Genomic DNA, 15,929 nt, shown 5'->3' on the forward strand with positions numbered 1-15,929 from the left:
TAAAATATAAAGACCAAGCCATTTTGCAGGCTCATAAACTCTGACTAATATGTAAAAGAAATATCACTTTACAAAGAGATCCTCTAGTGTAGTATCTGTGAAGTGACCCAACAGGAATATCAATAATACATCTATTGAGATCATACCTTGCTGTTTATGCTTGATCTTGTCATATGGGTTATTTTTTGTAACCTTCTGGGGATCTTTTGATGGACTTCTGTGAGAGTTTTCAATTGCAAGGGTCATAGTTGTGGCTGTGGTATATATAATCTAGCAGTGTTCAACTAGTAATCATCTGGCTCAATCGAGAAGTCTGGCTCTTCAGGCTTCTGCAGCTTGGGCATTTCAACATCCTTGACCTTTTGAGCTCCTCGCCTTGTGTTTTTGGCAAACCTTGAAGCCAGTATGGTGACCCCTAGATGCTGCTTTGCCTGAGAAGAATTTGATTTTGTGGAGCTCCCTTCATCCTCTTGTTCGGTTTCATCTTCATCATCTGCATGGTCATCGTCATCAGCAAAGGAGAATGACTCTCGCATGCTGAGGTTCTTTGCCATTATCCGCTTCTTGTACCGGCGCCAAGCAGCCTGAATGAAGCAGGCTGCCCAGGTCCTCCAGTGGTGAGAGTAGAAGCGGAAAGTGTGCTGCAGCTTCTTACTATGGAGACGTCTAAACTGATTTGCAACAAACTTGAGATCCTCTGCTCGCAGTGCAAAGGCTTCCACCTCAACAAGGGCTCTTACTGTTCTTGTTGAAGAGGGCAAGTTCTGAGTAATTTTGGGAAGTAATGCCCATGCAAGCAACTCCTCCCCGCAAAAATCGCCTGGCCGTAAAGTAATTGAATTGAAGAAACCTGTTCTGCCTCCATTCGTAGTTGAGCTCTCTAGTCTCCCTCTGATAATAAAGAGCATCTCTGTAACTGGGTCACCCTCGCGAACTATGTAGGTACCTTGAGTACTCAAGGATGATACTAGGCGCTCACATATTGCATCAAGTAGCTGATCATCCATCTGTGAGAAAAAGGGAACCTGCATTTGGGGCAAGTTCCAATGTAAGCTGATGTCAAGATAATTTACATTTTACTCCACATTTGCTCTACCAGGTGAAGTGAAAGGATTCCATTTTTGATTTGTTAGGTCATATGAAAAGCAATCTTTGTAGTGCATCCTGCTTCAATAAGTAAATAGAGATCATACACGGATGACAGCAACTTCTAAAGCGGCCCTTTATGATTGGCCCAATAAGATTAGAGCCACACAAACTAAGATGTAATGCATCTGAAATGTGTGCTTCTAGTGGGCAAATGCATTTTCCTAAGAGCTATATTAACCATGTCTCACAGGAAGAGAGCATATCTACATGAACTGCCCAAATGGACAAACTAATGACCCCATCAATTTTTATTTCTTTTTCTTCTTCTTTTTTCCCCCTCCCTTTTTCAATAGCAAACGATCTAGAAATGATCATACAGTTTGGACAATGTGTTTCTTAATATCTAATAGAAGGAACAGAAGGAGAGCTTCTTGTCCTCCCTTTACAAAGTTTTCACTAAATTTGAGAAAAGAAAATGCAATCATACTGTATACTTTTATACTGTCTGCAGATGTATTGACATTTTTAAAATTGAAACAGTGAACAGATTGTGTTATGGCCCTTGTTAATAATGCTAGGGAACTTACACGTCGAACAAGGTCCAAGCATAGATGGCGCTGGATATCTCGACGTAAATCTGTAGGTAAGGCACGTAAAATTGACTCTTCATCAACTCCACGAGTAGCAAGCCACTTGTATTGGACAAACCGCCTAACACGCTCTCGCAGATCTTGAGGTAGTTGACGGTGTCTCATCCATTCCTCTGTGTCTCTTCGCTTGAGCCTCCACTCCTCAAGCCTCACAGTGATAGATTGCAAGTAGGTCTGCAATAAATAGAACATAAGTAAGGAATGGGGTAAAAACTACCAAAAATGAAATCAAGAGAAGAAAGAATGAATAGGTTGCAATAGAAGATCTAGTTTACATATAACAGAAGAAAGTCGAATGATAAGTGCAGCTAGACAAGTTGGATAGTGGTAATTCTTTATCACAATATAAAAAAGTAAGAAGGATGCAACATTATACAAAGACAGAGACCCAGCAAACCATTTTTCAATAAGTAAAATTAACTAAGAAAGGAGATATATAACATAAAAGAGAGAACTAAAGATACATGCACAAACAGTAAATTCCAAGAACCAACTCTTTGTGCATTATGAGTTACAAGATCTTTGAATATCCAAGTAAATGATTGTGAAGAATTCATTTAGACAAGCACCAACAAGAGAGTAACCAAACAATAGAGCCATAAAAAACCGCAATACAGATCTTAACACCTGAAAAAAACAATGTGAAGGCCTGTTCCCTTTGATATAAAACTAAAGAGAGCAGAAACAACACTTCTTCATAGTTTATATCCCTTAGCTCTCCCAGCTTGAGCACCACCAAGAACTTAATATATCATGGTTGCTCTATGTATTTATTGAGAGATGCTGTTCTACGAGGAGGGTTTATGAAGCTATAAGAAGCATAGATTGGAGATGGAAAATTTTAAGGAGATAATCATGCTGCTTTTAACAAGTCACTTGATTTTTATACTGCTACACTATAAATGGATAGTAACTATTCTACAGAGAATTAACCCGTAGTCCTATCAACTGGATGTGCAAGTTCAGTGGATGCAGAACCATGTAATCATGGTTGCCCACCAACTGATGTCGAAGTCAGATGTAACTTATTTACAATTATTATTAGATTTTATTACATGATGATCAGGGTTGTGTCCTAATTCAGGGTGCTGAATGTGGTTAAGCATAAGCACCTTATAAGAATCCTTAAACTGAGAGAAAAATAATATTTCCCCGGCCAACAGAAGAAAAGAACATGAAGCCTGAAGGTTCGGCTGAACAAAGGAAAGGGAACTCCAAAAGAAACAAATGGCACTATTTAATTGTTGGGTTGTGTGTGAAAAACTCAATCTATTATTTTGATTAACCTACATAAGAAATAAGTTCAAAGTCTGATTTCTGTTTTGAATCCTAAAGGAAATATTAGGATTGTCAGTGCCTAAACCCTGTCTTATATGAAGGCCATTTTGCTTGCAAATTGGATATTGAAAGATGAGTGTGCACTGAGCCCAGCTGTTACAACCTCACAACAAATGCGAGGGTAATAATAATTGAATCTAAAGTTGGTAACACGTTTCAAAATCCAAATTTCTGATTTCAAATAAATGTTTGGTGAGCCAATCACAAATACTGTTATTGTTCTATCTTCTAATTGTTGCAGCCATTTCCATTTTCTTCTCACATCTATCAGACAAGGACAGATAACCATATTAGAATAGATCTCCAAAGCATTTGGTTAACAAAATGAAACTAAGATTTGTCTTCCTGATTGATACAATTGGACATTGTTTCCTGTATTAAGAAGCGATAAAAAAAATGGACCAAGGACAAAGGTGTCAGTGTTGGGACACAGGATTTCCACAGCAGAAACAAATGCTGCAAAGTGATAAGATGCCAGATGATCTTCAAGTAAGTCTTTAAAAACTACTAGTTTTGAACTGTAATACTTCATGTATCTCACTCCCATCCTGCATTGCATACACTCCTGTGTTTCCACCACCTCTATCCATAGAAGTAACAGGGAACATCAATTGACAGAATTCATGGTTACATCAGTTTGTTCAAATCTTGGTTTATTTGAATCTTTTTCTGGTAAAGAACATCACTATTAACTTATATGGCAAAAGCTTAGTGTCAACTTCTATGGAGAGGATTGAGTTCTTTGCTACTTAAACAAAGGTAGCTCTGACCTGAGGTTAACAGGAGATAGGAAGGGAGGGGAAGAAGAGACCATGGCAACCATAACAACTTCCTAAATCCTAAGAAAGGTCAAGACAAGTGTCAAAGTTTTACACTTTCACCCTGGTTGGGAAACTGCTATATTCACAACAAACAAGTCAAACCAAGGGCTCTCAAGCATCTCTGAATCATTTCCAAGTTCCAAATAACTAGAATAAAGAAAACAGAAATACAATCATGGAATTCTGAAAAGAAAATAGTCCCTGACAATTTAAAAGAAGTCAAAAGGGAACAAGACTTCCCAAATACCTGCATGTTTCCGATTAAATGAGCAAACAGAACCAGGCCCAAGATGGCGATAAGTATGGCAAATGCAGTTTCCCCAATAAATGTGCTTGTAGACAAACTCTGGCCATATGAACTGCAAAATTTTACAAGCAAAAGAGCCCGTCAAAATGGCTTCAATGTCCTTAGAAATCATGTATATTACAATCATTCTTTTTGAATATCTTTAATCCAGTTCCACATTTTTCTGAAGAAAGGAAAAAGGAAATGGTCATGCACTCATTCCTAATGGTGGGTACTTTGCTCCCATTTTTCCATCTCACAAAAAGCCTATATGTTTGTAAGAAAGGAACTTATACCACTTATTGAAACAGTTATTTAATTTTGTTCAAGTTATGAGATTTCATAAGAATAAGTAATTCAAACAGTAATCCAGAGATTCAAATGAGTATCATAAGATTCCGGCAATAGTGGTCCACTCCAAAGATTCAAATAATTCAGGTAATGTTCTAAAAAGTTATCACAACTTTCCAATCGAGAGATGGAAAATTACTTATTATGAGAAAAGGGTAAGAGGTTGGTTCATTGAGATTTTTTTTTGGTAACATGATATTCTGTCAATGCAACGTAACTAATCTATCGAACATCCCACCTATTAATACAAAGTTAGAACCTTGATATATTTGCACGGTAACATGGTATTCTGTCAATGGACCTTAACTAATTTATTGAATATCCACCTTTAATACATAGTTGGAACCTTGATACATTTGCACAAGGCTCTTGTATGTCAACCAAAAATTACCGAAATCTTGAGGGTAGAATAAAAAACCGTATATGTTAAAGAGACTGAAATACAGATGCTATGAGTAACAATTTTTTTTATGATCATTAACATTAATAATGAGAATCAAATAAATAACATAGCTTATTGATAAATCATACCTTAGGTTCTGCAAGCCCCACCATAAGCAATAGAAGTACTTCTCGAGAAACTTTGAATATACAACATTCTTTTTTATCGCATCTCCAAATATTCCATAATTGAAACTGATGTCTTTGCTGGGATCACAGTGACTAAACACAAAAGTACTATTATTCCACTTCCTGCGATCATCATCGTCCAAAGTACCACAATCCAAGAAACGAAGAAAGCATCTAATAGGGCCAAGCTCCTTTCTGCAAACTGATTTCCAGCATGTTGCATGCCGTTCTATTGACAACAAATACCATGATGCCCCTAAGACCTACGAGAACAGAAGGTGAATCATTGCAAAATCGGGAAATTCAACCAAGGGCAAAGCCCTTGAAGCTCATATATCTTGACAGGATTCTAATGTTGAACAATGAAAGGCCAAATGGAGGAAAGAGAAGTTTCATACATGACTAGCTAACATATACAATAGGAGATTATATGCAGCCCCTGCCCAAGCAGTTTTTGTGACAACTCCTGTGGCTTTAATAATCTGAGAACTTAACGGGAAAATCAGATATAATCTGGGAACATATTGGAGCAAAACAATTAGCACAAGGGCATTGTTGGTATGATCAGCATGGGAGCTTCTAATTGCTGGAATTACGAACCATATGACAATCTGTGGAGGGAAAAAAAAGGGCAGAAAAAATCAGTTAAGAATTTGAACTTCAACTCAACTCTATAAACTGACAGTATTCAATAAAATATTTAAAATATCAGAACTAAAATTTTTCCAATTAATTGACTAATCTGTGGTTTTTGTTTCTTCACAAACCATAAAGCAGAACTGATCCTCAGTTTTTCAAACCGAGCACGAATATATAACTTATTTAACCAATTTGCAGTCGGAAACTTATATTTTATCAAATCAAAAATAAAAAAAGAAGGTTCTTATGCACCAAAAGCCTGTCTAATCCATGGTCAGTATAAAGAGAAAAACTATAATCTCTACCATAAACATGCAATATCATAGATCTAATCACATCCCCACTGGGCCAATATTGAAAGCAAATTCAAGAAAGTACCTGAGGAAGAGGCAATGTTGCAACCAGGTCTATGAAGAAGTCTGATTTCAAATACCGCCTGGCAATCTCCTTTGGATCCATAACAAGTTCACCCCTTCCAAACACCCTTGAGCTTGGGGATACATAAGCAGTTCGGAACTTTATAGCCATGTGCAACAGATAGAAAACATCTGCAATAGTCCGAAAACAGGTAACCACAATTCCCAAATTCAAGTCTGTTTTCACACATGATGAATTGCCATCACCAACCACAGTAGGGAGGTAGAAAAACAATGGATCAACAAAAAGTGCTACTAGACAGGAGAAGAGGAAAACTCTGTTCCATTGCAAGAAAATATCACTGCCAGGATCCAGAATTCGTTTCCTCCATGGTTCATGACTTTCTGGGAAAACCTTAAACCTCCCAAAGCTGAGAGTTCCATATGTTCTATTCTTCTCACCAGCCCTGCCTTCAGGGTTCAATAAGGAGGGCAAAACCTTGTAACTCACTGGCCTTTCTACCGGTTGGGATTCACCCTTTTCCCAGGAAACTTCAAGATTTTGTTTTTCATCACTACAAAACCTATGAATTTGCATACACCGTTAATCAAATTGCCAGAAAGTGGAAATGGGAAATGAAAAACACAGGAAATAGCATAGAGTTACCTCACTAGCTTCTCCTTCTTGAACTCCATTTGGTTCATCATATGCATGCATTGAGACCAAGAACAAACAAAAAAACCACCACAACCCCAACAGAGATCCAAATAATAACACCCCTTCTGCTCTTACAACCAGCCCGTGATTCTCCACCTTTTGGTACAAAACAAAAACAAAATCACATCCAAAAGCATAAAAAATTCAAGACCCAGGAAAAATTATCCAGAAATGAAGCAGAAAATAGATGGGAAATGGACTCACGACCTCCAAGAGAGATGGGGAGACTTCTACTGAGCTGTAACTGTGCTGTTGTCTGATGGGGTTTGACTTCTATTATATATATTCCCCAAAGAAAAAAACAAAAAACTTGCAGTAAAATAGACGAACACAGCTCAGACATTCAGTTGTTTATGCAAGGGTGTGGGAATTGATTGAGATTAGACGTGAAGACCACGATGCTGAATACATCCATCTAGAATCTATACAATGTAAGTATTCTATAACTATAATAATATATATACATACATGGGTCTCATAAACAAACAGATTCAAGAAAAGGGCAAAAGAGAAAAGGAATTGAATAACAGATTTATTGGGATTTCAGAGCTACAATGAGTTTCCATGTCTGATGGTGATGGTGGATAGTGTGGGGAACACCATCAATTAATGGAACTAAAAACTGATTTGTATAATTGTACCCAGTGGCCCCCTTTGCATCAATTTATTTTTTTTCATTTAATATCCATTCAAAATGGACCAACTTCTTAATTTTATTTTTTTTCAAAAAAATATATATATTTTTTCTTGTCTTTTTTGTTCAGAAAATAAGCTTTGGTTTCTTTTTCACAAAATTGTTGACCAACCATGACACTTTAGATTGGTCTTTTCAAAATTAAGGCAATTTGAATATTGTATCTCTCATCAAAGAATCTGCTTAAAATATTGATTAAACAAGTTTGTTCATATTAACTTTTTCTTTCTTATACCTTAAAGAATTAGAATGGAGGACAATGATGGGAAAGAATACAACTTTGCATGACACTAAAATAAATAAAATAAAAAATAAAAACTTTAGGTAAATGATTAAGCTACATTGTTGATTATTTCATGGAAAATGCTAATATATCGAAGTTGGACTTATCGAGCTTCAAATCCGAACCGTTGAATGTATATATGTTGAAATATAAATCATTGAATAAAGATACAAATAAATAAAATTAAGATACAAGATAATAAATAAATGGGATTATGATATAAATAATGGGGTATGAAAATATGATGATGTTTTTTCGGTATCTATTGAAAAAAAAAAAATCTATATACAAGTTTAAGAAAAGCTTGTATTAAAATAAACTTATAACTTAAAAAATAAAAGCTTAATATATAAGTCGGAATAATGTTGCTTTTTATGAGAGCTTTTTTTTAGTTTATGTAGAAAGCTAATGATAGAAAAATTTTAATACTTTCAAAATTTTCTTCTTGAAATTATGAATTTGACTTCAATTTTAGCTTCAAATGGAAGCCAAAAATTAGAAGTTGTTCCAAGTGATGTGATAAGCTCCCGCACAAAGAGGAAATTTCTCAATTATTTTATATAGGGTTTGCAAATTTTTAATTTTTGCCTTTTTTGGTCCAACCAAGTTATAGGCCACCACAAAATAATTAAATTGGAACCATATGCGTCTGTCTGTGGATTGGAAGAATTTGTATGATCTCCACATGGCCTAGTCAAAATTTTTATATTGGGATTCTACCTTAGGGGATTTTTGAGAAAAAAAAAAAATATATATATATATATATAGCAATTTTAAAACTAAATTTGTCTGTTCAAAATACAATCTTCAATTGATGTTATAAAAATATCATAGATTCGAAAATTTAAAGTGTCACATTTTAAAAATATTTTTTTAAATTATGGTAATATATAATATATATATATATATATATATATATATATATATATATATATATGGGGGAGTGCACAATGTACAAAATTTTGGTCAGGGTGAGTTTTTATTTGTTAGGTAAAAGGATAAGAAAGTTGGGAGAACAAATTTGAAGTATTTAAAAATTCTTTTGGTCATTTTTTCTGGTGTTTGTTTTAAAAAACTGGTTTTGAATTTAATTAAAAAACAAAAAATAGTTTTTAGCATTCTATAAAAATAAAAACATTTGTCAAGTTATTTTTAAAAAATATAAAATAAATAATTTGTTTTGATAAATTATTTTTACAAATATTTTTTATATTTTGATTTTATAAAAACATTGTAAATTTTATTTTATATAATATTAATTTAATTTAATTCAAGCTTTATTAAAGTGAAAATGTATTTTTAATTATAATAAATTTAAAAATAAATAGTTTCTTAATAAAATTAATAGACTTGTTAATGAATCCAATACATTAAATTTTGCTTGATTTGAAGCTTATTTGTTTAGTGAAATTTTTTTCAAAAATAGGATTATATGCATGAAAAAAAATTAGTCAAATCATTTAAAATGAATTTTGGTCTATATCGTTTTAATGTTATTGAGTTTCATGACTTTTTGGTATTAATTAAATCGGTTTTAAATTATTTTTAAAAATTAATAAACTTTTTTAGAGAAGTTAAATGAAAAAAAAAATACATGGAATATCAAATTTGAAGATCTTTGATATCAATAGAGGGGAAAAAATGATATCATATTAGTTTTTATTTATTTTTTTATGGTTTTTTAATTTCTCTATGTTTTATTTTTTGTCTTAAATGTTAATAAAAATAATTTTTACTTGATCTCTAAAAATTGTTCTTTATTTTATTTTATTTTTTAAAAACACGAAATATAGAACAATGGCAAAATAGTGTATGAATTTTTAAAAATATTTTTTCTATTTTTAAAGTAGAAAACTATTTTTAATCACATTCCTCTAAATTACCTTTTTAAAATGTTTCAAACAATAATTAAAAATACGGAAAATATTTTTGAAAAAAAACTATATTGTATACAAATGTGTAATACTTCATTGAGAATAAATTGGAAAAAAATTATATTTAAATTTCTAAATACAATTTTTATTTTTAAATATATCAACCCTTTTTTAAAATTATTTTTTTAAGAATAGTTTTGAAAATGTTTAATAGACAAGATTTCTAATTTCTCTATTTTTTTGTACCAAACCATTTTATATATATATATATATAAAATTATCCAAATTTGTTGGTAAAATAAAAATGAAAATTTGGATTTACATACAAAGATCACATTTTCTAATATCAGCATAATAATACATAATTTTAAATTTAGATAGCATGAGGAACACCGAGAGTTAATAGAACTAAAAATTGATTTGTATATTTAGAACACATTTGACAATGATTCTAGGAAATATTTTTAACTAAACTTTTTTATATTTTAAGTATTAGAAATATTTTATAAAATCACTGATAGATGTATTTTTAAATCTCGTTCCCTTTGCATTTATTTATTTTATTTATTTATTGTCTTTTTTGTTGTTTCAAAATAAGAATGGGCTTCTTTTTTACAAAAGTCCAACATGTTGACACATTAGGTTGGTTGGGCCTTTCAAAACCAAGGCAATCTGAATATTGTATCTCTCATTAAAGAATCTGCTTAAAATCTTGATGCAAGAAGTTTGCTAATATTAAGTTTTTCTCTATTATTAAAGCATTGGATTGAAGGACAATGAGAGGAAAGAATACACTAAAACAAATAAAATAAACTTTTAGACCTTGATTAAGCCGGGCTTAAATTTTATGGAAAATATTATGGTCTTGAAGTGATACCTACCGAACTTCAAATTCAAATGATACTTACCCAACTTCAATTGTGAGCCATCAAATATGTATGATGAAATTATACTATTGAATAAAGTTACAAACAAATAAGATTAATGTACAAGGATATAAATGAATAAGATCGAGTATAAATATTGAGATGAAAAAATGTATATGACTGTACTTGATTGGTGGTGTCTTTTTGGTCTTTATCAATTCAATATGGTAACTGAACCCTTACTTCATATTGTTGTTACAATTGAAAGGGAAAAAAAAATTTGAGAGGGAATAAAGAGAAACAAACATTATGAAGTATAGATTCAGATGTTTTTTTTTCCAAATTTAAGAAAAACTTGTATTAAAATGAAATTATAACTTAAACTTAATATAGAAGTTGGAATAATGTTACTTCTGATGAAAGCTTTTTAATTTAAACAGAAAACTAATTTCATAGTTGAAATACTTTAATAATATCAAATTTGTCTTACTGAAATTATGAATTTGACTTCAATTTTTAACTTCTAATGAAAGCCAAAAATTAGAAGTTGTTCCAAGTGATGTGATAACCTCCTGCCCAAAGAGAAAATTTCACAATTATTGTCTATAGGGTTTGCAAATTTAAAAATTTTGCTTTTTGTGGTCCAACCAAGTTATAGGCCACAACAAAATAATTAAATTGGAACCATATGCATGTGTCAACAAATTGGAATAATATGAATAATCTCCACATGACATAATTTAAACTTCTATATTGGGATTCTACCCTAGGGAGTATAGGATGTACAAATTTTTGGTCATGGATGGGATGATTGCCTTCACTCTATACAAACACCTTTGCTACCATGTTTGATTCTTGCGAAAGTATTAAAGAAAAAAAATTACTAAAAAAATGGTTTTCTTATATTTAATTTTTCTATTAAAAATGTAAAAGAAAATATTAATAATAATAATAATCATTAAAATTGGTTAAAAATTTATATATTTTAAAATTATTTACTTTTACGGAAAAAAAAAAAGTAGAATGACTAGTTTAAATCTATTTTGTATTTTTTATTTATTTATTTATATTTTTTCTCTTATATTTTTTCTTAAATTTTTTGAGAACCAGACATATGCTTCAACTCTTTAGACCATATTTTAAATTTAGAAAACACATTATACAATCTTTTAATAATCAAAAGAGAAAGTAATTTTTTTTTAAAATAGATTTTGAATATAAATTATTTTTTAAAACAAATTTTAAGTATTTTCATTTTTTTTATTGGGTGTTTCAAACAATAATTAAAATATGGAGAAGATTTTAGAATTTTTTACAATATACATAGATATCTCCTTCTTTGAAAATAAGTTGAGAAAAATATTTTTATAATTAAATTTCTAAATAAAATTTTGTTTCCAAAAATAAATGAATTTTTTTGAAAATTTTTTCTGAAAAAAAAATTAAAATGTTTCCAAAAAGGCAGTTTTTAAACATGAAGTGGAATAATTTTCCATTACATTTTTTTATATATATTTTTTAAAACTAGAAGTATTTGTCATTTCTCTCTGCAAACATCACGTCTCTCTCTATATATATATAGTTGAGAAATACTTCTATATATATATTTGAAAAATTCTATTTCCAACAAAGTCAGGCAACAAAGTGCACATTGATATAATGCCAGCCCACAAATATCTACTAAATCAAACAAAATCTTCACTCAGGAGTCAGAATATTCTTCTTAATCCACTTGAGCCTGTTTGGATAGAAAGAAACTGAAGTGGGAAAAAGGAAAAGAAGGGAAAAAAAATAGAAGAAAATAAAAAATAAATTTAAGTTTATTAAAAAATTTTAGCATATTTTTCATTAAAATTTTTCTAACTATCCATTCCATCTCGTCTGGTCGTACCATCTCTAATAAGATTGATTTGAAAAAATTTAAACAAATTAGGAGTAAATCTAAAATTTAAGCAGATTAGGAATAAATGAGATTTCGGATATTATTGTCCGTATGATTAGAACATGATTCAAATATGGTAACTCACCCCGAATGTTGTCGTCCCTAGGCTCATTGAGTAATCTCAAAAACATAAAAAGAAACTGAAAATAAAAATTTAAGAGTGTATTTGAAAAATGTTTTTGAAAATAGTTTTTGAAAACGGTTATTTGATGTTCTATAAAATAATTATAAGTCTGTTTCAAATTTTTAAATGTTTTTAAAAATAATTTTTATGTTTAATGTTTTATTTTTAATCATTTTATATAATTATTTTTTAAAATAATTCTTAGAAAAATAAGTGAAAATAATAAAAAATAATTAAAAAATATTATCTAAAAACATTATATTTTTTATTCTTAAAAAAAAACAAAAAATAATTTTTTTATTATTAGGCATATTTTTACTAATTTTTTACTCTAAAAAATAGAAAACTGTTATTCAAATTATTTTGTAGATTAAAAAATACGAAAAAATTATTTAAAATATCCCGACTCTAAATATCTTGTGAAAAGGTGTCGTATAAAACTAAAAAGTACTTCCACAAAAAACAAGATATCGCATTTTCATTAACAATTAAAAATGAATAATTGAAATAATAATAATAATAAGTTGGCCACCTGTGACACTGGTAATGGGGCAGAGTGAGGTGCATGAAAAGTGACACCTCTTACTTAAAGCATATGATATAAGGAGCGAGTTAATGGCATGAAGGTGTGTGGGTGGATCACATCTACCACTTTTTTACTCCATGAATGAGACACCTCCCCATGCCCAAAATATTCCAACTAGGGCATGTATCATGTGGTCTACACTCATGCTTCACAAATTTATTCACTATTTTCACTTTTTATTTTTCAATCAAATTACAAAAGAAGTGAACCAACCAAGTGGGTCAAAAATTAAAATATTTCCCTTTCAATTATTGTCACAATTTTTATTTATTTATTTTTAAATTAAAGTTAAATGGGGAAGCATATGGCGTATGGCTTTTGTTCATGGTAAAACAAGTCTGCAAGTATTAAAAGCAACAAAAGTTCTCTTAAAGAAAGCATATTTAGAGCCTTAAGAAAAGGTAGAAGTGTTTAAAAGTAAATACTCTTAAAGCATTTGTTTTTAGTTTATATTCAAATACTAAAGCATCGTTTGGATATATTTTTATTTTTTTTATTTAAAAAAAATTAAGGTATTAAAAAATATTAGTGAAGTATGGATAAGGTGAATATTTAAAGAAATGTGTGGCATTGTAAAATAGGAGAGCATATTCAATGAATCCCAAGTCCCAAACTACTATGTTAAAGTCTATCCACACCAAACAGATGAGACAATGGGGATTGGGCACTACCATTCTCTTGGCAACTCTTGAATGAAGTGGGTCTATGTTGGGATGAATTTAGTGATGCTTTTCCAAACTACTAAAATAAATTATTATTTTATTTTATTTTATATTTTGAATTAATTTTAAGACTGATTTTCAAAGGGTTGAAAGCGATTCTTAGATTGATATCTACAAGTGTCATTACCTTTTATAAAAATGAGACTGTTAGCTAAGTTATCAAAATTTGAAGTTGGGCCTCACACCCAAAAACAACATATTACAAAATACCATGAAACTTTGTCTTCCGATATAAAAATTTTCATTCACACTATATATTAAAAATGTTTGTGCATGATTGATGAAAAAAATAATTTCCCTTTATTTTTCAAAAATAAAACTACGCATGTAAAAAAACATGTTATACGTGAGTTATTAAACAAGTTGTTGTGGATTCAGAGAGAAAAAATGTGGAAGCTGAGTCAGATGCCCCGACCATCCCATTTGTTGCTCTACTTTATTATTCATGCTTCCCCCACTTCATTTCCACTTATTAATATCATCACCAACGCTTTGGTGAAACACATGATTTTAAGCTTGACTACCACCACCACCCCCACCACCACCACCACCCACCATATCCAAAATACAATTCCTATTAATCTACCCAAATTTTGTTACTCTCTCTCTCTAATGTGTACCATTTTCCATGCCGGTTTTTCCCTTTTAATAAGAATATGAATGATGGTATAATTGGCAATCACCACCTGAATAGAATCGCACGCATATACAAAATCAATAATACAGTCTCCATTTAACTGAACATTCAAGCCTTGTGTTTCCGATTTAACTGAATACTTTTAGTTGAAAGAAAACTTATTTTATGCTCACTCTCCCTTATGTCGTTTCTTCGATTCATATCACGTCCCTGATTTAAGCAGGAAGAGAGAAAAAAAAAGGTCGAAAAGAAAACCCATGCTTTGAGACATTTTTCTTTTCTAAAAGAATTTGAACTCACGAATTAATTCTATCAAAACTGTTGCAAAGGCTAACAATATGGAATCCTACCCTATTGAGAGAGAAAAAAATGATTAAAGATGATAAGATTATGTTGGGGTATGATAATAAAAAATAATAACGTTTATTATTTTTTTCAACACAGAAATCAAACAGACAGGAATCGGAAACTTAAATTGATTTTACACTAGCAAAAACTCATAATAGCAGAGGTGCTTGTTGCATGGGGCTGCTACCAAACCATTCCGTTAACGGGGGTAGCCACGACTAAAAATCTTTGAATGCCGGAGTCTATTTGTGTTTGGCAGAGAAAATGACGGTTTAAATAAGCGTCGCAAAGTGTGGAGAGACCAATGGACGTAGAGATCAATTAAAAATGGTCATGGTGTTGCCCAAGGAGAAGAATACCTTCCGGCGAGAGAACCCGAACAACACCAGAATCGTACCTAAGAGCTGCTGGTTTTGCAGCATCATTTTAAACCAAGGACATGGACGACAATCATAAATCAAACGAAACCAAACCAAGGCACTCGCAGCTTTGTCGGGACCTGAAACCTGAACCCATCATTGAAGCTCTCTCCATCTAAGAGGGCCAACTGGATGTCGGAGCTCTAAAATAATTATCATTGGTCAAGTAAGGCCCCCTCAAAAAACATGTTGAAAGACTCCCACATGGGTTTTAATTTATTTTCCTGTCATCTCTGTAACCAGATATAACAATTAGAAAAAGAGTAGCCGTATTTTCTTTCATAAGAGTTGGTGTATAATCCTGCCATTATATCCGTTTCTAAAGACCCCACCGACACCCAACTCCTTGAAAACAGATTAAATACCTGCCTGAAGTGTTTGAAGCAGCTCTTCCACCACCCCCTTTTAGGTTTATATAAAAGAAGAATTTGGAGGAGGGCGGGCGCATCACAGCTGAAGATTCTCATTCATTCACATACAGAAGAAGCATCTAGTGATCATGTAGCTTTGGCAGAGAGAGAGGGACCCACAATCAATTCAAAAATTGAAGATCCCAAAAGCAGGGCAGCGAAGATCGCCAACCATAGGGGAGAGAGTGTAGTAGTAGTAGTAGATG

At 31.6% G+C, this 15,929-nt stretch overlaps 1 protein-coding gene across 1 annotated transcript; it reads right to left on the reverse strand.

Moving 5' to 3' along the window:
* LOC100267557 (probable cyclic nucleotide-gated ion channel 14) lies at nt 1–7,446 on the reverse strand. The gene is made up of 8 exons (XM_010650536.3): nt 7,026–7,446; nt 6,768–6,914; nt 6,123–6,684; nt 5,504–5,716; nt 5,067–5,368; nt 4,146–4,257; nt 1,677–1,913; nt 1–1,025 (listed from the first exon to the last, which is right to left on the reverse strand). Exons 2-8 carry the CDS (start codon nt 6,812–6,814, stop codon nt 285–287), a joined length of 2,214 nt encoding a protein of 737 aa, XP_010648838.1. The 5' UTR covers nt 6,815–6,914; nt 7,026–7,446; the 3' UTR covers nt 1–284.
* Nucleotides 7,447–15,929: the final 8,483 nt, after the last annotated feature.

This window comes from Vitis vinifera, chromosome 4 (assembly GCF_030704535.1).
Source record: "Vitis vinifera cultivar Pinot Noir 40024 chromosome 4, ASM3070453v1".
Taxonomy (NCBI): domain Eukaryota; kingdom Viridiplantae; phylum Streptophyta; class Magnoliopsida; order Vitales; family Vitaceae; genus Vitis; species Vitis vinifera.

Coding starts and splice junctions, on each gene's coding strand:
- LOC100267557 (XM_010650536.3), bottom strand. CDS start 6,814: ATGCATATGATGAACCAAATGGAGTTCAAGAAGGAGAAGCTAGTGAG. Junction 5,717..6,122: donor CAACATTGCCTCTTCCTCAG/GTACTTTCTTGA, acceptor TTCCCTCCACAG/ATTGTCATATGGTTCGTAAT. Junction 5,369..5,503: donor TGTATATGTTAGCTAGTCAT/GTATGAAACTTC, acceptor CTGTTCTCGTAG/GTCTTAGGGGCATCATGGTA.